The sequence below is a fragment of the Platichthys flesus genome, chromosome 9 (genome assembly GCF_949316205.1).
Source record: "Platichthys flesus chromosome 9, fPlaFle2.1, whole genome shotgun sequence".
NCBI classification, from domain to species: domain Eukaryota; kingdom Metazoa; phylum Chordata; class Actinopteri; order Pleuronectiformes; family Pleuronectidae; genus Platichthys; species Platichthys flesus.
Genome location: NC_084953.1, coordinates 15,894,868 through 15,917,748, shown reverse-complemented (window position 1 = coordinate 15,917,748; position 22,881 = coordinate 15,894,868). Strand labels below are relative to the sequence as shown.

Below are 22,881 nucleotides of genomic sequence, written 5' to 3'. Positions count from 1 at the left end.
TTGTGTGTGTATATATAGTGCATATATGCATCAATATCAATAGCCACAGAGGAAGTTGTGTCTGGGGTCAACAGAGCAGATTGGAGGGAAAGCTAAGATACTTTACTTACGTGGATCATTTTGTTCCAGCCCAGAAATAGTGCACAAAAAAAGAACATTAACAATCAGATCTACAAACACAACAAAATGATTCCAATCCACTGGGGAAAACAAAAGTTTTTAACAATGCTAATGAAATGTACATGGCGAATGTTGGAGCACATCCGATGCAATCTCAGAAGATATGGGCAGTCTGATAGGTGCACATAAGCAACTCAGAGAGGTAATTACTGTTTTGGTTGCCTTACTTATACAAGGTTGTATTTGTCATGAGTACATGCCCCTAAAATCAGCTGCAGATTTTCACAAGGGGGTTAAAACATTGTGTTTGAAAATAAAAGTATGAAAATAATTGGAATATTTAATAATAGAAAAGCAGTTAGTCTGGGTTTTGGGTCAGGGTTTGAAAGACCTGTCAAATAAACTGCAGTGGTTCAAGTGTGGATCCCCTCTTTCCCACACATCGAGGTACACAGAAACACGTTACCCCTTTAGATAAGTTGCAAAACAGGCAAGGACTGCACCAGAGGAGCCTTCCCCACTAGTCTACTCCTGGCTCAGTATGACAGTAAATCTGGCAATGCAAAAGTATGTTATGCTGTTCCTCTCCTCTGTCTCTGTCTTTCTGTCTCTCTCATTCTGGACATTCTTTGGCTTCACTCTCTCTATATCTGCTGTGACTCCCCCTCTCTGTTTGAATGCCTCGCTTGTCTCTCTTTCACCTCTGCTTCTCTTCATCACGGCCTGCAGTGCATTATTTTAGTCATTTTGTCCTGCCTTGTCCTCTCCACATTCTCCAACCTCAGATTTTTTTCATAGCTCACTATGTTATAGCTCTGCCTTAAATCCTCCCTCCTCGCCTCCTCCCGCGCTTCTAATTATTTATTCCCTTTCTTCCTCAAATCTCTGGCATGTACACCATCTTGTGTTAGTGCTGATTTCAGGAGATCTAAGCAACATCAGGCTATCACCTGTCATTCATCCCACACACTCCATAAACAGCCTGTCCTATCTCACTAACATGACAATAAGCCCAATCTCTGGGAAATTTATGGGGTGACTTTTAATCCACATAAAGAAAATGGGAGATTCAAAAATTCCTCCTGTAGCATGCGCTTGTGTACCAAATTCTGGGTTAGGGTCATCTTGGTGATTCTATACCGAAAAATTTGAGAAAAGTGAAGCTCACCTTTGTTCCTGCAGCAAAGTATTTCTTTGAACACTATCCTCTTTGAAAAATTTAAAGTGTTTTAAGGATCAAACCTAAAGTCTACTGGTAGTTTGAGTTTGTCTCCCTCACAAAAACAAAGACCGGAAAGCATTCAGGCTTTTATTGGCTTCATCGTTGTATTAAGGCTTTTTAACAGGGCAAAATCGGAGACTGTGAATTGAAATGAATGGTAGTACTGCGTCAACCCTCTACTGCTACTAGAGCTTGTTCTGCTGCCACTACGGCTCCTGTTATTGTGGTATGAAGACAAACAGTGCCTGGCTGTTAAGCAGCTGTTTGCAGCTAGTAATGTGGATGTTGAGAGCATTAAGAAGGAACTAAAACAGTCAAGATGGCAACCAGGAAACCAAAACAGCAGCCTCTAGGCATTTAAATGGCTGCGTGAGTCAGGTGATAATTCATTGAGGTCGTTCTTGAGACTGTTCCCTTTTACATACAAGTAGACCCATAGCCCCTAAAACATATGCTAAAAGGTTATTTTAATTTGAGTTTAATTTGAAAACAATCAGCAAACAACTATCTCCCTTGGCCAGTTAAGATCTCCCCTTGGGAAGTCCCTTTTCATTATCAAATTAAAGGTTAGTTCATTTTTAATATATTGAACAATCACAAATTAGACAGGAGACCTGATTAGAATTGAAGGTGAAAAAGGGAACAAATTGAAAACTAAATTTTCCAATGATGATAAAAAAGACTTTAATGGAAATAGTCTATGTTAGATTTTATTCGTCCTCTTTTTTATTAATGTAGCGGGGTGACCAGTGTGGAAACGCATTTTATTTGACTCTAACTTGAGACTGTATTCTTCCAGAATTAAAACCCTCTGCATAATACTTGACAACTGCTCTGTTAAATATTTGAATCATTAATACCCCAACCACCATCACTGTGTCCCCGTTAATGCTGCTCTATTTCATTACCATTTTTCCCCATATCTAGGACACGCATAATCTTGGTTTTTCTATAAAGCGTTTGTCCAGTTTCCCGTGAAAGAACCTCACAGCTGTGCAACGAAGACACGGTGAGACGTACACACCGACATGACCGGTGGTGAAGCAGAATCAGAGAAAGAGAAGAGAGTAAAGAGATGGAGGTAGAAAGGCTTAGTGAGGATAGAGTGAGGGCAACCATAATAAGTGACAAAAGCATTTTAGAGCATATTAGCGTCTTCATTTGACGACGAGGTGTTCTGCACCTCGTCGTCAGAGAAGCTCCCTCGGCTGCAACCCCTGCAGCCGAGGGAGCTTCTCTTTATAACCAGGGTCCACTTCAACATTACAGAGATTTCTCACATTTCCTCTCTTCTCCATCAAGCCATTCTTCCCCTTCAGGGCCCTGACTTCACTCAGTATCAGAAGATGATCAGCGCTCATTAGGGCCTCGCTTAAGACAACCGACATAATTGATTAGCTGGTGATTTGTTTGTTAAGTTATCTTTATGAGGTGGCAGTAATGAAGTCCAGGGAGACGTTACACCTTCCAAAACCAAATTGATCTGGGGCTAGGGACAAATTAACAAATCTGCGTAGAATCCTAGCAACTGGAGCACGTGAGTTTCTTCAAAGCTGCTGTCAGAGCTGCACTGAAGTCTGGATATTTTCCTGAAATTTCCAGAGAGGCTGTATGGTAGAAGGCAAATGTCCGAGTCCGTTGATATTTTCAGGAACTTTTCCTGCCAGTCCCCTTGTTAAATGTATCTAGAATGAGAGAGCCCCTGGGATAATACAACAGGAAACTGTAGAGTAAGTGGGTGTGTTGATGAAGTTTCTAACAAGCCACTGAAGCAAAACAACGAAAATAAAAAGAATACATATATCCCATCTTGGAAAAACAATGAGATTTGAGCTTTCGGACATAAGGGCAGATTCCAGTGTCAATGTGATATTTCCCTGCTGTGAACAGTGTCTCCAACAATCTCCTGCGTGTGAAATACGAGAAAGGCCAACTTTTCTTTTCTGAAAACAGCCGAATAAAGAACAGCAGAAAGTTGCTGTGTAAGGGGAATTACAGCTCAATCTGAATTTTTACTCGACCAGACATTGTTTAAAAACAATTCTCCACTGTCGTCAATTGCCATCCGTATTAACTTGGCAAACAAATAGGGCTGTTGGGATAGTGCCCGAGCTCAAGTTCAGTTCCTCCAGTTTTTGTCACAACACTGGAAACAATAGTCCCTGCGGAAAAGGAACTGATGCAATAATTTGCTACTGGCAGTATGTTGTTTTTTTAACGTTTTTTTTTTTTCTAAATCCACGGAGCCGACGCACTGTGTGCCAACTTCAATATGGCTTTGACGACATCAACTGCCATTTCAGTTCCATACAAAGAGTGGTATAGCACCCTTGGGTTGAATATTTTGTATTAATGTCTCCAATAAATGGCAAAATAGATATATGTGACTTGCAGTGTGCTCGGCTCAGTGATAATGTCATACTACCATGCAGTTTGTGCTTGTGCTTCTGAATGGACTCGCTAGAGTCATTTGTCATCATTACAGAGATGCTTTGGCTCGGAACTGTTTGCACGTACACACACGCACACAAACACACACACTCACACACACAAACACACACTTCACTTTAATACTTGTGTATCTACTTATTCTGCCGTACTATGAAATTGTATAGCCCAGAGTGTCTAATTATACTAAGCGAATGCATACCGCCTGACATTTATTCATACATTATTAATAGCAGAAACAATAGAACCTCTGATTGGATATACTGACTTCCTGACTTCTCATCTTCTCTCTCGCGCTTTGTTTCTCACTTATCTCTCTCCATCTCTCTCTCTCTCTCTCGCTACCCTCGACCTCCTTTCTTCCCTTTCCGTGACTCTTTCCCCTTCACCTCCTGTAATTTTGCTTGTGGTTGTTGGGTAATTAGCGTGCCTCCCACTTTTATTGTAATGGCAAAGAAGGGGAATTTGAAAAATGCCCCATAAAGATGATATGTCCTGATAAGGTTATGTCTGGGACTCCATTAAGTAGATGGGCTGCACAATGGCTGTTTGTATCTTTCAGAGGAGAGCGCGTATGTGAGAAGGAGAGCATGGCTGAGGAAAGGCTGCTGGTTCCAAATGTATATTTTATATCGTCTCTTTCGTTCACTGCATTTAATTACATTTATTAACTTTCAAAAGAATCTATTGTTTACGATTAACATTTTTACTTCATTAACATTTTTTGTTGAGCCGTCGTACAAATAGTTACGGCCTTTTTTGTCGAGAGACTGTCATGGTTCGAGTTCAGTCCCTTACTTCCAATTAAATGGAAGATAACAAAGCAAACACATTGTTCTTCTTACAGATAAAAAGTTCAATGCATAACATTAAAATACCGTCTTACTGAATTCAATGCACGCAGGACTTTTTGTGAAATATGACAAGTAGTTAACTTTGAGGAATTTGAATAAATTTTACTTAACTCTCATTTGCTGGTGCTGCTGTTAAGGCCTTTATATGTTTGAGTATTTGTAAATAATACATCATGTATTAAGTCCTTTGAATGTGGATGCAGATTGGCTACGGTGCAAAGTTTTGGAGATGGTGGGATTCTTGTTGCAACATTAGAGACACCTTTGCCTTCGTTGATGTTTTGCTTCAAGTCAGCGCTAGTGCTGCTGGGAAATCAGAAACGTAATGAAGAGGCTCCATGGTGGGTCTAACCTGCTGAAATGATAAAAGGTTCTTAAAAAGGTTTTCAAGTTGAACCATGCTCGAACCAACCCTCCCCACCCAGCACTAGCACCAGGATCACCTTGGTTGAAAAGTGAGGCCAATAAAAAATAGTCTTTCCCATTTTGGGTCGGCCTGAGCCAGGAGCTCTGACCTCAAACCCGTCCAACACCTCCAGTATAAAGTGGAACATCCTACATTAACGCAGCTCTGCTGAATTGGAATAAATCCCTGCAGCCAAGTTCCAGCATCTTGTGGGAACAGCAAAGAGTTTTCTAATGACGTATTGTCATTGTTTATTTGAACTGCTCAAGATTGTAGTTTTATAGGAATGAATTTGGGTTGTGTATGCAACAAAATGTAATCTTTGCCAGTTCAGTCCTCAAGCACACACTGCAACAACTGACTTGAACTTAACTGAAGACGACACGTGAAAGTCTAAAGGCCATTTTATACTCGACCGAAAACCACTAACACCCACTCACCTCTGTTTTTTGTCTTCAGTGTAAAAGGATGGAATCAGTAGTAGTAGCTACAGCTGTGATTGCCAGATGTAAACATGACACCACCGTGGGCGCGCTGCTCACTACGGCCCAATCAAACCAGGAGCACGGCGGCTGCACCTTATTTATATACAGTCAATGGACTACACATGGCAAATATAGGTTGATGTTGTAAGCCATGCCATGCTAACTAGTGGCCAGCCACCATGTAGCTTTGTTGAGAGTGTGCTAAAATACTTTTTAAAAACAGACCAAAGCATCTCACACAGAGGCTCCAATGAGTGGATAGGACACGACAGACACATTTTAACAGTCTGCATATCAGCTAACAATTCACTTAGTTTACCCCGACATGTAGAAAACCTGCATATCTACACTTGTTTTGGTATTAAAGTGTGCAAGAGAGATGAAAACTGAGACAGACGCATCCTGGATACCGTACAGTCAGCAAAGTGCTTGTCTTTCCATTGTTTTCTGCGTGGCACATGTGTGACCACAGTAAAATGCTAGGATCTTTTGCATGAAGAAATCCGACCTTGTCTATTCAAATTTGAGATGTTGCAATTGTGCAGGGGTGCAAGAGATGTTTTTGTTTGTGGTGACATGTCTGCTTGATTTTCAATGCAAATTATTCAGCGTCGCTTTCAGCATGAACAAGAAGTTAAAGTGGAGTTAAGAGGTTTCATAAATCCGAGGTTTGTGAAATTAGTCCTTGCCGAGCAGGCATGGAGAGGCAACGGCTTAGAATAATATAGATGAATAAGACTACAAGGTAATAACAACTTGAATAGAGGTCTCAGTTAGATGGACGTTGGATGCAACCACACACAAACGCTACGCCTCTGAAATTGCAGAGAAATGCAGAGGTAGCATTCTGCCCTCAATGCCTTCTAGGGTTTGTGGCAACTCTGAAAGCTTTCCTCAGACAAGTCCTAAGTGCCGGAGTCATTTTCTAGATGGATCGTGTGAAGTAACTTAATTTGGGTATCATTTGTATTTCCACATGACTCACATTCAGGACCTGCATGGGCCTTTGTGCTACAGGATGATAAATACTGACCGTTTAGAACTGCCGTTAGAGAGGTGATATGCGTGGATGGAAAGCATTTAATCTATGTAAACCACCGCTACACTTCCTCTGTCAGCCTCTTTCATATCCTGGGTAATGCTTGATGTCTGGAGTTTTATTGAGCCTTTCATTCGCTCTGTGCCAAGACAGATTTTCTATTCATTTACAGGCTGTATCCTGGCCTCTGTCGTGCCAAGATGTCACCCCCCCGCTTGTGCTCCTACGTCTCTTTCTCATAGTTGTCATATGTGTCATAGGTGGTGTGATGTTTGATGTGGTGGGGCTGTATCACAGTGATCTGGCTGTATTCAGATCTGACCGGACACTTCCCACAATGAATGACTCAATCGCTCAGTCAGAGCAGCGTTTTTATCGCTCCTCTCATCAGGGAGACAATATAGAGATGCTGAGGGTATTTAAACTAAGAGCTTCATGTGAGAAAACAATCTAGCTAGTTAGTTAGGTAGTTCCATAGTTTGTTAATTGGTGTTTAAGTAATCTGTGCTTTAATGCGATAAGTGGCTTATCTAGCAACCACTTAATCTTTTCTGCTTTTCTGTCTTTTATCTCCAGAGACTCCAGTGCTGTTGATATGGCAACCATGGCTCCTCCTTCCTTCTTCCTGCTTTGTTGGCTCCTCCGAATGGCCAGCCCGGCGTTCCCAGAGGAACCGGGGCCCCTGAACTTCATCCCCACCGAAGGTATTGACCCCGCTGATTTTCTCACCCTCTCACCACCTACTCCCCTGCGTGCCTCTCGCCCGAGTCGCCATGTGTGAGGTGTCCCTACACGTAGGGTGTTGAATTTTGGGGGGGAGGGCATAGAGGAGGCTTGGGGTCACCGTGTGGGCTGTTGAGGTCAGACAGGCTCTCACACGAAGGGTGTTGACTGGTGTCCAGGTCAGGAGTTGGGGGGTCACACTCAGGAATGAGAGTGGAGAGTGTAGGAAGAAACTCGTAACTTTCCCACACACACAGAGAGAGAGGCCCTCAGGAGACAGAGCTCCTCTCACACTCAGACTTTGAGTCTCCATATCAGCTCGACAGTCTCCATTCTAGGCCAGACCCTTGATTGATTGCAGGTCAATAATATTGATTGATCGTTTCCCCAGCTGAGTCCTTCTGCACGTATCAATACCACACGCAGCGGAGAGTAGAGGTTGTCAGTCTTCTGAGAGCTACACTGCATTTTCGACTCAGTAGCTGTGGTCTATTGCATGTATAAGATATAACACAAAGCACATTCACATCTGGATGGACAGACGAGACGAACGGAGGGATAGTGTGGAGGTGGACAGATAAGTAGAGGTGGAGGATGAGAAGAGAAAGAATGAATCATAGTGGATCCCCTGACACAGCGACAAGGTTTCTGCTGAAAGTAATTACATGACAGGAATAAAACAAGCTGACAAAACATGGAGGTGAATAAGAAGCGGAAACAGATGAATGGACTGTGTGTGGGATCAGAACAGGACAGAGAGAGGATGCGAGGATGTTAGATAAAACAATACTGTCTCATTCACCTCAGTCAAGGTCAAAGACGGGCAGCCATACTGATTTTCCATCAGATTTATACGTAACCGTTATTTCTGCTTCGCTCTCCACTTATTTTACACTGTGTCACATCTGTGGGACGTGATAAAAACAGACCAGCAGCTGAACACTATCCAGCGCTTTTATCTTGGATTCCTCTCCCTGAAGGTTTCCCTTCCTCCACGTACAGAAATCCTTGTCCTCTGAAAACAGTTTGAGTGTTTTGATGTACGTCTTTCTGATGTTTTTGAAATGTCACACATCCTTGTGTGTTTCCCTTTTTTGAATTATCTAAGTCAGCTCTTAGAACACGTATTGCCAAACTTGTCAACTTGAGCAATTTGTCAGTAGTGAGTCTGAATCACCCAGTCAAACTTGTGAATGTAACAGGGACACACGTTTCAGAAATCTTTCGTTCTCAGAGGATTATTTGTCTGTGTCTTTGTCTCTTTAATGTATCAGATGTGCTGCTGTTTTACAAGCCCGGAGCTTTGTCTCCACATCTCCCTGCTATTGCTGCGGAGCTGTCAAAACAAACACAAAACCCCTTCTGTTTGGAGTACTTTTCTTCCTCCAAGATTTGTGTCAGTTCAGGATCAGTCACTGTTCCTCTCTGTGTCTCACTCCCCGGCAGTGGCGAGACGATACCCGGTGTTTCTGGGCCGACCCCACCGGACGTGGCTGAGACAAGAGCCGCTGCACATCCAGAGGATCCTGCAAGTCAATCGGACGCTCTACATCGGAGCCAGGTACAACACAACACACCTCTGTTCACACAAGACAAACTAGAAACATATTCCCAAATCGTCAATGTTCATGGTTTGAACACTCACACACACACACACACACACACACACATGCAAATACTACGCCTGTTTTCAGTTTGTTTGTTATCGCTACAGTCGGTGCCATGCAACCATAGCCACATTGATTGGACATTAGAGATTATTCAAAAACCACTGGACAATGTGGAGGGATGTGGTATGGGTCAGGGGGAAAACCCTTTAAATTGTGGTGCAGAGGCATTTCCCTTATGGCTTTCTTTTACATTGTGAGATAGAGCCAGTCATGGATCTTGTGGAAAAGGAATGATATTTACGATTTAAGAGCCTAATAATTAACTGATATAGGGAAACAATGGACCATTTACATTGCTGTTTAATGTGTTAATTGTGGAAGAAATTACATGGTTGGTTGGTTGGCCCAGCACGTTTCAACATGTTCAGCAGATTGAAATAAAAAAAAAAAATGTTTATATCAATCAAGCACGATTCTCTACATGGTTAAAATAACAGATTGGTCCTGTGAGGGTGTACCATGGGGCTTTTAAATGTTCAAACTGAAAGATCCGCTCTGGTAGTGTTAAAGACAGTCCTGTGAATATTTTAGTAGCTAGTCCCATGTTTCATAAACTGAGTGAAGTGATTTTTGCAAAGGCACGTACCAAATTGGAAACAGTGATAACAGCAGTGAGATCACTACAGAAACTTGGCCAGTTTTTATGACACAGTAGCTGCATCAGAAGATAGTTGGCCTGACAAATGTGTTCTCGTGTGGTCTCCATACGAAGATGGCCCCCATATGTCTGTCAGTCTGCTGAGCGTGCTGATCCCGGTGGAGACAGCAGCCCTGGTGGTCAGTAGAGCCAGACGAGGGCGTCGTGGACGGCAGCGCCAGGTTTAGGCTGCTGAGCTACATCTGCTGCTCCCCCGGAGCCATTCAGGAGCCGAGCGGAGGCAGACAGAGCTAACAGAAAACATGCACCTCCAGATTTACTGCCCCGTGTTGTCAAAAAATTAATTTAGCTTGCAACATGCTAAAGAAATGAGACGCACTCGGTTTCCACATATGGTGCTGGTTATTTGCTGTAGTGGCAGTCTGAAAGAAGATTGAAGTGGTTTCCAATAAGAGACGCCACTGTGGTCCAGGAAATGACCCAGTGCCTGGCCTCCAGCTGCTCTAACCTCACTAGTGAGAGTCGGTAGTAAATATATCAAACTACGTTACTATGGTTCCAGCCATTCTGTCTGTGTGGACAGGGTCTATAAGCACACACACGTGCACACAGCCAGATAATAAAACTGCCCTTAGACTACAGCTACTGTTGTCTGCCGGACGGCTCTGAAACATGACCAGTCTTAAAACAAGTTATTTCCAATTTACAGCTGCAGAATTATTACTGAATAACAGAGGTAAGCTGATATGAATGTCTCAGCCAAGCAGATGATTCTGAAATGCAAGACTTGCAGGTAGAAACATGAAGGATGTTGATGGCAGCTAACAGAGAATGAGTAAATTACTCTCTAGAGTAAACTGTATATATTTTTATATATTCCTTGTAAGTGGCTAATACTGTTTTCGGCGTCCTGACAGAAAATGATCAGTCTTCTGTGAGAACAGATCCATGTGCAAGTGCATGTGCGCGCTGGAGACAGCCCGGCAGGAAGGCAGAGTTTTAAAACGTGTAATGTATAAATAAGTACCTGTGGTGGCAGGTGTGACTGCAAAAAGCTCCTGCACCGCGCATAGCCTGATAAGACGCCTCACTCATCCCCAAATCCTGTCACCATTAGCATAGCTGCTCCTCAGACTGCAAGCGCTGCTGAATCCGTGCCCAGGCACCTGCTGCGAGCAGCTACCTCGCCCCGTCCTCTCCCCAGCTGCGCTAAAGGAGAGTAAACTCTGTATTTGGATGGTGTCAGGTGGAGTAAAGCACCTTGCTGTGTTAAGCCCCTGACAAGACGAGCAGCTGCAGACTCTGGTCCTCAGCGCTCGGTCTGATCCAAAGGGCTAATCCACACAAATCATTTATAAACCAATTGAGAGTGTTTACCTATTGACGAGATGACCAGAGGAATGACGCCAAGTCTTGATAAATGTTATGAAAAATCCGATTTCTTCAGTCTGTGTCATTACTGGTGTGTGATTGTGTGAGTGTGTAGCTGTGGGGAAAGTGTGCAGACTGACTGCCAGTTTGGCGGTCCCTCAGTTTATTAGCCGGCAGACGCTGACCTCAGAGGTCAGTGGAGGTTACTCAGCGGTCACAGACAGGTTCAATGACTCATGGCAGATGGGCAGGCAGATGATCAATTGTGGCAAAGATTAGGAAACTTTGGAGGCTGGGAGAGAAAGTTAATATACAACAAATTACTGTACTTGACCAATGACATGATACAAAATTGGGGAATGCGGTAAAATTGTAGTCTATCTACTAAAACCTGAACAGGTTCCCAGTGTATCACAGGGCTAACATGAAGGGACAAACAACCATTCACACTCACAGTCCCACTGATGGGCAAATTTAGAGTCATCAATGAACCTACATGTCTCTGGAGTAAACCAGAGTACCCGCAGGACGCAGACACAGGGAACTGCTAACGATTATGTATATTATTGATTTAATAATAATGACTTCCTCTAGGCCTGACTAGGGAGATAAAGTTTATATTTTGTCTGTTTGTCTGCCTGTTAGCAGAATTAAGCAAAAAACCACATGCAAATGCACAAAAGTGCAATATGGCAGTCCGCCACAGTCTAGATTAATAATGGGAAACACTGCTTTGACGTGGCGAGATGGGAATTAGCCTTGGCAGAGGTCTGCACCCTTTTAGTTTAACATGTAGTTGTTACGTGTTCCTGAAACTCTGACTAAACAACACAGCCACAGAAGACGTTGTAAGGCTGACCCTTTACCGTCACACATCTTCAAAATACTCTGGAAAACTGTAACGAACACAATACAAAGTATTCAGTCTCTGTTTTCTGAGTTTAATGCCTAAGGTCTTTAACTCAAACATCCTTCTGTATAAGCTTGGTGGTGACAGTGTGCAGCAGTTCACTTTAACACTGCTTCTTAGTTTTCACATCTTTGCATAGTCGGTTGTCAGGAGTAAGTGTGTAAGTCGGTTGCAGGTACTTAGCCTGGCACATATTTACAGATATAACCGCTTGCCTGCACAGACATGCCACAGCAGCACTCTCCCTCAGTCAGCAGATGTGTCGAGGTAACTAGGTGGTTTTACTTTCATCTAGCGGAGCGGCTTCTCCTGCTCTCTCCATTCGCAGGCTCAGAAAGGCTCAGTGCTGCTCACGATAAACCTCAAGAAGAAGACCGCAAGAAGAAGAGAGAAGGAAAACTGAATTTCTCTCAGGAGACATTGACGGCTTTCGCGGTCTCGACTTGACCTAGGTCTGCTTTTGTTTGGCCAAGAGGAGAAAGTTCATGAGGCGGACAAGTGAGAAATTAAGGAAATGTTGACAGTTTCTCTCGAGCCTGTGTTGACATTGTATTAGGGCAGGTCAGAGGCGTTGCATGAAATAACAGCTCAGGCACGTGCGTGCACACACTAGACACACACACACACACACACACACACACACACACACACACAAGCCTAGCCGAGAGGGCGAGAGACAGGAGAGTTTTGATTTGTGGGTTTGAGGCTAGGGATTTGTAAGCCGAGGTGCCTTTGTGAGTTACGAGCCATTGAGATGAGGTGTTTCAAGGCTGCGTTCACATCCTGCTACATAAAAGAATAATGAAATCTTTGCTCAGTTCATACATGGTCTGTGAGTCCTTACCCTGAATCCCAACCTTAAATCACACGTTAAATCCACTTTATGAACAAACAAAAGCACACAGGCCACAGGCTTTGCATCATTCAAACAACCTGGAGCGAGCAAGCAGAGGGATGGCGAGAGAATGAGAAACAGTAGCATGAATAATTCCCCCCTCTTCTGCCCTATCACAGGCAACAGTGCTGGTTGCCAGCGAGGAGGCCTGTTGCTATACTCATTATGTTAAGCTGACACAAGGCTGAAGCAGGCTGGATGAGATTATGCCTCACACTCTGGCCCACTCCAGTGTTTGGAGAACTCTTAAACCCTGACCCGTTAAAGCAAGGAGGCACCACGCAAGTGTTTGGTGATTTGGCACTTCTTCGCCCCTCAGCCGTTCTCGTGGCCTGCAAGGCTGATTAAGAGTGGGTGTCTTAAAACCACACCAACGGGAAGTGGGGATGAATTATTCAGGAGAAAAACCTGATGGCACTTGGCGTACCTGTGTTCATATCGAGCACACATTCTCACAGCTCTCTATAAAGTCACAAACATAAAATAAAAGAGGAGTTGTGCTTTCGCTCAACCTGGACCCTTTGTTTATACAAGTGGGTGTGTAAATGAATAATACTAGGAAATATGACTGCAACTGTCCAAGAAAATGTTCTCTAAAAGGGCTTTTTTCAATGTTGCAAACGTCTTGCTTGATGAGAAGTTGAGAAAAATATCAGAATCCCCCTTTAATGCACTTTGATGAACACTCTCAGGTGATAGGAACACTCACATGGATTCTCACACATGATTAACCCGTCCTCTGTCAAGACATGGGAGGAACACGCAGCACAGATGGGAGGCAGAGCTGGATGGAGACGATAAATTCAATAGCAAAGCTATGGCACATTTCCAGTATAGCCCATTCAAAGCACTGAGCCTTTACTTAGATGAGGCCCAAGCTTCAGATCCATCCGTACAAATGTATCAAGGCCTTGATCAGTATGCAAACGTCGGCTTTTACCTGCTTAGCCCAACTCTCATGTAGTGGGCCCATTTCAGAGGAACGCCCAAGGTTACTGCAGAATTATGAGCAGAGCAGCAGTAAACAAGTGCAGCAGTGTTTTTTGAACATCATGAATACATGCATGGTGTTAGGTTTTTGTGCCATGTGTAGGCAGCGTGCAGCTGGGGGTGTAAACATCAGTACAACAACTTGATTAAATCGTCCATTAATTCAATTTCAGGGTTTTGAATAAGACTGATAAGCAGAATTCGGAGTACTGACAGCGAATTCGATGCAGCAAGTCAAGTTTAATGAGCGGAGGCAATAGGCAGACGGGAAATATGAGACATCATTATGCAGTCGGATTCCATTTCTCATATATATATCGTGAGGAATGGAAGGCAGTGTAAAGCTGCTCCCTAATCTCCGCAGGTCTGACCAACTTTAGAGGAATGCATGTCTATAATGTGCTGGAATTATGGATTATACACAAGGTGGAGGGTTATTTGTAAAAACCCTGGTGGAATGACCTCTATTCAGAGTTTGAATCAAGTGTGTGCCTGGATTTCATCCAAAAGAAAATCTGCAGTGACTTGCACTGCCCAGAGCTGGCAACGATATTCGAGCCGTACTAGAGACGCTTGTGCGGTGTCTGGCCTTCCCTCACTGGCTGCCACTTTCTCTATCTCTCTCTTTTCAGGGATGACCTTTTCCGTGTGGAGTTGGACATCGTCGCAGGAGATGAGATGTTCTACAATAAGGTAAGCACCTCCTTGACGAGACACACACTGCGTTTACCTCTTCCAGGTAACTGCATCTCTGATCATTAGGCCACGAAATGTCACAGAGAAATGCAAATGTAGCTGAACGGCGGTGTGTGTCTGTGTTTTTTTTTTTTAAATGTGCAGAAAAGAACATGGGAGTCCAACAAGAACGACATCAGGATCTGCAGGATGAAGGGCAAACATGAGGTGAGTCGGTGTTTAACATTTGTTCCTCCATCTTTCCTTATTCAAACAGTAATCTCTTTCATTCTCCATGTTTCAATCAGGTAACTATAGCATGCAAAAATAGAACCAAATCAACATACCGTCCTAATCCTTTGTTAGAGTACACATGTTAATTATAGCAACTTTAAATAGCCTCATCACATACGATAAAAAAACATCACTGATACTGAAGTGACTGAACAGTAGTTCGATAGGTCATATACCGATTTGGTGTTGTAGCAGATTTTTTTTTATTTCTCAGCTCAATGTGTCATTTACTGCAATAAAATCAGTTTTTATACTGAACAGCATTTATATTTTTTGTAAAATCTGCCAAAGTTACATAAAAAGAGAAAGCACAGTACATGCAGAAATGATATTTTGTACAATAACGCAATAACGTTATAAACACACGCACACACACATAAACATGACTTAACCTGAATATGAACTAAACATGTCTTAATGAAGACAAGTTCCCATTATGTGACTGTGGAAACAGATTCAGGTCCCCACAACATCGTGCCAGTTATCTAACAGTCCTGCCGGCTGGCACAGCTTCAGCAGGAGGGGTGCAATGACTGTGAATAATAGCATTGTCCCAGCTCATGTAACCCATCTCACACACACACACTCATACAAATTGAGTGGAGGCACAGAACCAATCCTACCTACACACCACTTGTTCCACCATCGTGAAGCAGGAATTCGGTTTGTGCCTTCCGAAAACGCAGGTGGGCATTAGATGCTGAGGCAGTGAGGAAGAGGTGGGGTGAAACGTCCCAGCAGCCCCCAGCAGCTTACGGCTGAATACTCACATATCAATAGCACACACACACTAGGGATGTGTGTGTGCGTGTATGTGTGTGTGTGTGTGTGAAGTGATGATGGTTGTGGTTGACCGGGGAAACACAGGCTCTGTCCCCTGAAGGCAGAGAAAAAAAATGACTTATTTAACACACTGAGAGAACACCCGACATTAAATCTGTGTGAGACAGTGCCAGACAGAAACACAATGGAGAAAAGAGGCACAGAGGAAAAAGGGGTGGGTGAAAGGAGGACAAGGAGAGGAGAGGAAAGGAGAGGAAAAGGAGGATAAGGAGGAAGAGGAGGAAAAGGAGGAAGAGGAGCGTTGTTGGTCCCTGTTGACCAGCCCTGGGGAGAGCTGCGGGGCTGACTGAGATATGAAAGGTCTTCTTGCCCCTAATGACTGTGCTGCCTGGTAATGCTGTGAGTCACTCGGCAATGTGAGGAAGATAAGAACACTGCCAGGTTGTCTCAGTCAGCTCTCGGGGCGCAGATTCATATGAATGACTTGCTTGTGTGTGTGTGTGTGTGTGTGTGTGTGTGTGTGTGTGTGTGTGTGTGTGTGTGTGTGAGTGTGTGTGCGTATGCAAGCACATCACACACACAGATGCATGCAATCATTGTAGAACGAGAAACACCGATATTTTTAGTCACAAGTCCTCTTTTTACATTAAATTGCAACTAAAAACTTTAGGAAACAGTGGGAGCTCACCCATCTACATGCTATAATTGTGTGCAAAAACAAAAAAACGTCAGCTGCAGCCTCAGAGATGACGGTGGAGTTGAGTCAACACCTCTCTCGAACAGCGTCAACAGAAAATGCAACACTTTAAAGACACCCTGTGTTTACTCTTGGGGAGTTCTCTCCAAAAACAACTGTGTGAGGGTGTTCACTGCGTTTCCTTCCTAACATTTAGATTTATACATTTATGTAGAACATTTTGAGCTTGGTTGGGGGACCCCCGCAACTTGCCTCAAGAAAATTGTAATGGCCCTTGGTATTTCAACTTGGTCGAGTTGAAGCCTGATACTTAGGCTGTAATTTTCATTGTTAGCATCATACGTTTTGGTCATCAAGCGTTCTGCATTCTGGGATAGTTTGGCCAGAGACGGATCCGCCTGGAGGAGGCAGCCAGTGAATTGTGACAAGTTGTTTGTGGTTATTGAGCATTGATTATTTTCTTGGCACATTATCAGTGAAATTAGTGTGAAATCACATGGTGTAAATCTGACAGCGCTCTTCTTGATGCCAAAACAAACTGTATAGTATTTGTGTGCATCCTCACGAGCAGACAGAAGTTAAACACACACACACTAGTTTAATTTCATCACAATACCACTCTGTAGTGCAAGTGCTTAGAAACACAGGGTATCTTTAAGCTTCATAAAGTCACATTAGCAATATATATGCTTTAGTATTACATTCAACTGTGAGACCATAGATGTTATAATAGGTCACAAAGTGAATATATATAAATAAATACCTCAGTATGATAATTGGTAAACGGTGTGTATTTAAGTACTTTTCCTCTTATGAGCCATTCAAAGTAACATTCACACATACGTCCATACACAGCGCTTGTTTTCTCTCTTATAACACAACATTCATGCGGTGTATGCAGGGCCTCATCTCACACGCCATTCACACACTGTAATTTGGGGCTCAGCATCTTGCCGAGGACACTTTGGTATGCGGACTGGAGAAGGCCGGGATCGAACCACCGGCCTCCCTCATGCATCACAAAAAAAAAAAAGCCAAAGTAAAGTCATTTAAATTCTTTTTTTAAATGTCCACATGACAATTGATTCACTGATCTGATTGTTTTTGGACCGAAGGCGCTCTGGAGCTGCGGTTTTATTAATACCTACAGCTCCCATTAGAACTTGCAAGTCAACGCTGGATCAACGTTGATGAGGCTTGGCTTCATCATTGAATTTGCGAGTTGGTCCAAAGTTTGCAGAAACCTTTATTTCATCATATTTGATTTTTTTTGGCCACGTAACTTTACAGAACTATGTCAGACGTGTCAGGATTTTCTCCAAAAGTTCAAAACATTTAACATCACAGTATCGTCCAGCTACAGTGGGAGAGGTGACTCTGTACTGGATTGAATCAGATTAATACTGGTGTTGTTTTTCTTACCTCCTGCTGCTGTGTCTTGATTTGATCGTGAAAAACGGACCTGACTGAATATTTAACAAAATAATCTGTTATTGACTTTGATGCATGCGCAACGCACACACACAGGTTTGTACAGCTTCTTAGTGAGGACACTCTTCGGCATAATGCATTCCATAACCCCTTACCTTTACTGTAACCATCCAAAATAAATGCCTAACCCTAATTATAACCCTAACCTTGAAACCAAGTCTCAACCCCTCCATCAGTTCATTAAAGGGGGGAGGGGGGGTTCTCACTTTCCCCAAATGTCCTCACTCCTAGGCTCAAACTGGTCCTCACAAAGAAGCTGTACAAGAGCAATGACACACACACACACACACACACACAAACACACAGACAAACAGACACATTCACGTTCAGGCTCTCACATAAATGTAGGTTGAGTCACTCACCCTCATCTTTATTACATATTCTGTACATTTATACATATTCATGATTTCACTCGTCTTTTTTATCCGCTCTCTTTGCTCAAATTAAATTCAAGATCTCTACAAACGTTTGTCAGGGAGTCATTTCCTGGTGGCCTCCCTCGCCCTCTCCCACCCACTCCTGCCCTCTCTCTCTATCTCTCCTCCACCTGAGAATGTCCTGTTCCGCTCGGGGGAGGCTTGTGTCAGATGTGATACATTCGCTACCTCGTAATTGGTTTTGTAATTAAATATTTCTGCCTGGTTGATCACAAAGGACATGGCGCTCTCCCTAATTAGGCTGAAAATTCAATATACTAATTCTTCTGCCTTTTCTCTTCTCGCGTGTTGACCAGACGAATTTTTGATGAGTCGGCCCGGCTGTCACTCACGCTGCTTATTCCCGTCATATTTCCCTTTGTCCCCTGCGTTCCGCTGTCTCTTTATCTCTCCCTTATTTGCCATTGTCATTGTCCCCCGCTGTCATTGCCCCCACCCCCACACTTTCAACCCATCCCTTTCTCTTCCAATGAAAGTACAAAAGAGGGTGACATGTTCCCCAGAGGTGGCTCTGTGCCAACACATCAACCTGTATGGCAGCGAGGAATGAACACTGAGGCAATTGCATATTTTAAATAGTATTTGGGCGTCGATGTAAGCAGCACTTAGCAGGATTGTTTGATCGATATAACGTTGATCGTGCTCTCGGGAGAAGCTTTGGGTTTTCAGTCATCCAACTCAAATCCCCTCTCTGGGTCGGACTGTCGGAAGATTTGGTTTCACAGCCTTTTTTGTGGCTCCTGGATTAATCAATCTGAAAACCCTCATGTGAGTCATAAGTGCGGGCCTTCTGTAAATCTTAAACCCTCTAGTTTCTCTGTCTGTAGACATGTTGTCATGATGGTATTTTACTGTACATTGTAGGTTTTGTTTTACAAGGTTATCCCAAACTTTGAAAAAGATTGTTTTCAGTTCAAACCTTATTTATGTCACAGCAACCCGCTGGTAAAATGCTGTAATTTTGAGAAGATTACCAAACTCACAAATCTAAAACCTAAAGTGCATCAAGGCAAAAAACATCAAGTACAGGAAAAAGCTCTGCACACTCTACAACTTTACTATTAACATAACAATGATAACGGTGAGTCTCAGCAAATGATGCACAACTAAAACCCAAGCAATATACGTTTTTGGGGACTGATGCCGATACAAATTGTAAGGGGTTAAAACAAGACCAATATATTGGATAAATATTGACAATAAGTCCTATGAAGTCGTTATCAATCCATCATGGCAAAGAAATGTTATTAAGTCTTGATGTTTAACAGTTTAACCATGAACTTAATTATAAATAACTCTCAATAAAAAGAAAACCCAAAGCAGCCTTATCTAATTTACTTGAATCATCAAATTAAACAAACATCTAATCGAGTAAAATATAAAGATAAGTGCACATTTATTCTGCATTGTTTTCGCATTAAAATAAAAGTGTTCTTATCAGCAAAGCTAAACGCTGACACAGATATGTCTGTGAAAGGCTCATATCAGCCTATTTCTATCAGCCAGCTGATAAATCCTCGGGCTCTATGCACAAAACAAATAAACTTCGTATCAGCTTTCCAGATGTTTTTGCAGCATTTCCCTAAATGCGATACCTATTTACACTGTTTTAGTTTCCCAGTGGGTTTTAGTGTTGATTTGTCCCAAGTCTCTGTGATATGTTGTAGTTACTATACACTACATTGTTTTGCCTGGAAATCTGCAGCTGTGAACTACATCCGCCATATGTACTTGAACGACAGCAAGGTTTTTATCTCGTTTCGACACAAATTCGGCTTCATAGAGGTTCAGTGACGAAAAGTCTTGAACTGATCTTATACTAAATCAATGCGCCACCGTTTTCTCAGCAAGTTTTCAGACAGAGCTGGCCACGGGTGACCAGTTTGTGTTGTGGTCAAGGATTAAATGGATGTGTGTGTGTGTGTGTGTGTGTGTTCACGCGTTTGTATGCATGTTAGTGTGTGTATCAGTGTGTGAGTGTGTGTGTGTATGTGCTTTCACTGGGGAGTGGACATCAGCTGACCTCACAATCTGTAGCTCTTGCTGCAGGTCAGCTCCACTGCTGAGAATGCCACATGACTGCCTGGCCAGGAAAAACGTATTTTCTACCAATCTCTCTCTGTTCTCTCTCTCTCTCTCTCTCTCTCTCTCTCTCTCTCTCTCTCTCTCTCTCTCTCGCCCTCTCTCTCTCTCTCTCGCCCTCTCTCTCTCTCAATTATCTCACTTTCCCTCGCCCTCTCTCTCTCTCTCCCTCCCTCTGGTGTCTGATGTTTGTTTGGGGCCCGTGGTGTGTTCAGTCAGAATTACCATCAAACAGAGAAGAAGGGTTGCAGAGGGATGCGGATTAGCGTTAACATGCTGACTAAGACCGTAGCACTCAGAACAGCACATCGCTGCTAATTTGGTACCACTGTTAATTTATCCTCTGCCCACGTGTACATAAACATACACACACTCTCTTCCTGTCATAGAGTCACTCAGGGATCATCTGGAATTTTTCTGGAAATGACAGGCCCGTTGTTAATGAGTGGCGACGGGGGCTCGCCAAATCTATGTGTGTGTATTGTGTATACAGTATATGTGTGTGTGTGTGTGTGTGTGTGTGTGTGTTTGAGTATGTGTGGGAGAGTTCTGGCTCAATGGTGGCTCTTGGCAGGGCGACGCTCTCTTCTCCCTGGTCGCTAACATCAGGGGACCAGCCAGGCGTGTAATGGAAACTAGAGATTTAGAGAAGCTGCTTGCTAAATATGACCCCCTGATGTCCTTCTTTGGACAGCTCCTATTGTACGGACATTACAAAGCAGGTCTTATTATATTTTATGAAAAATGCTTTGGTTGGGAAAGACCTTGTGACACATGAACATATTTAGTTTCTTGGTTAGACTACACACAGGAATGTTTATTGTAGCCGCCAGTCAAACAGCACATTCATTAGGGTTCTTTTGGGAAAAGCTTCATCATTAGAAGAAACACTGGGGCCGGGCTCAGGCCAAATGAAATCATCTCAGTGTAAAGGTTGAGTTCCGCCAACAGATGAAAAGCAGATGCAGAGGGGTGGAGCCTCCTCAGTTTTAATGGTGTCTGACTAGTGCAGGTTGTTTGGAGCAGATGTTGTAGAAACAGAGAACCTGTTGTCAATCCTCTGTCTCTGTGTGTGATCACTTTACCTTTATGTGTTTAAATGAATGCTTTTTTGGATATATGCCTGTTTTGGTGTCTCAAAGGAAAATATCTGTGTCTCTGCTGGGAAATTCGGAGGTGGAATGCACTTGCTCAATGTAGATGAGAACGAGCCTGGCCAACATCGGCCTCAAGAGCAAGACACTGATTAAGACATAATAAACTGCATAGCATCCAGTTTATATCAATAAATATTCACATACGCAAACTTCCTCACAGACACACGTGTACATGCTTGAGCACCATCTCTCCTCATCTTCCTCTCGATCTCCTTTAAATGTCGCCATCCATTCACGACTAAGCCCATATTTGCACTGAGCACGCGCTCCTGTGTAACTCATCTGTGCTGCAGATTAATTTTTCAGAGGCCAGGCAGCTCAGTGAGAGGAGGAGGAGGAGGAGGAGGAGGAGGAGGAAGCGTAGGAAGGGGAGGAGGGCTGCAGTCGTCTGGGTCTTGGAAAGTCTTGCCAGCCCGCACAGGTGGCGTTTTGTCTGGACTCTGCCCAGGGAGTGAGGGAGCAGAGAGAGGAGGAGGAGGCGGTGGGACGTACAGCATTTGAATTCATATATAATTGCTCAATCCAGTGATTCGCCACTTGTTTTCTTTTTTAATGTGGAAACCACAGTAAAGCCATAATCCTGCAGACTGAACAAGGCTTTAATAAAGAAGGACCTGTACCTGGAGGTGCCATTTGGATTCATGGAACTAACGAATAAGGGCTAATGAAATGCATGCATGCAGCAGGCTTTAGTTTTGACGATGCCTGTAAAGTGCAAATGGAAATCGAAGCTCCATAGACGTAATGTTGCAAAGGATCCAATCCTTGTTTTATCATGTGGTCATGAAGTGTTTGATTTTATGTGTACAAGCGTTGCCAATTGCCTACATTTGTGCAGGGGTTTGGCTCTTGGAAGTATTTACTCCCCTCTCCGAGATGCTGGCAGTGGGACAGGCTTGTTATTAAGAGTGCTTCATCTGGCTTTGTGATTACAGCTCTGACCAAGCTGACAGACTGCAACCCCGCCGACAAGCAGCATGCAAATGATTCTCATACACGAGCACGCATCTGTGCTGTGATGCAGAGAAACACACATGCAAACAAACACATGCACAGATGTATGCGCCAGGCTTGCTTGAACACATGCTGTTATATGGGGGAATGACATATACTCATATCCCGCCACCGTCACGCCTCAATTTGTCACATAGTGCTGCGCCATTAGAAATGTACACCTCGCACTTGACACACCCCCTGCATCAAACACACACTCACACACGCACACCCACACACGGACAAAATCACTTGCTTCCAGCCTGTCGTTGAAAAATGAGAACACTGCAGGGAGTGAAGTGGGAAGGTGGAGGGGCAGTGGGGGGTGTAGGGGTGGAGCATCTGGAATAACATTCACCAGTATCTCATATCACTGCTTTACTTCTGATCGCTCTCTATCTCACACACACACACACACACACACACACACACACACACACACACACATACAAGTTTTTTTCAACATACCTACCAACACCTCTTCTGCTCCTGCTCCTCTACTCTTTCCGATGACATCAGTAGTGGGTTGGGTGTGTGAGTG

The 22,881-nt window shown here is 43.4% G+C and overlaps 1 protein-coding gene across 1 annotated transcript in view; it reads left to right on the top strand.

Annotated features, from left to right (window-relative positions):
- Positions 1-7,158: 7,158 nt before the first annotated feature.
- sema6bb (sema domain, transmembrane domain (TM), and cytoplasmic domain, (semaphorin) 6Bb) overlaps positions 7,159-22,881 on the top strand; it is a 74,029-nt gene continuing 58,306 nt past the window's right edge. Inside the window, exons 1-4 of the mRNA XM_062395726.1 lie at positions 7,159-7,278; positions 8,744-8,858; positions 14,364-14,424; positions 14,572-14,634. Of these exons, the coding sequence (XP_062251710.1) occupies positions 7,170-7,278; positions 8,744-8,858; positions 14,364-14,424; positions 14,572-14,634 (348 nt within the window). The 5' untranslated portion in view covers positions 7,159-7,169. The remainder of the gene's footprint in view (positions 7,279-8,743; positions 8,859-14,363; positions 14,425-14,571; positions 14,635-22,881) is intronic.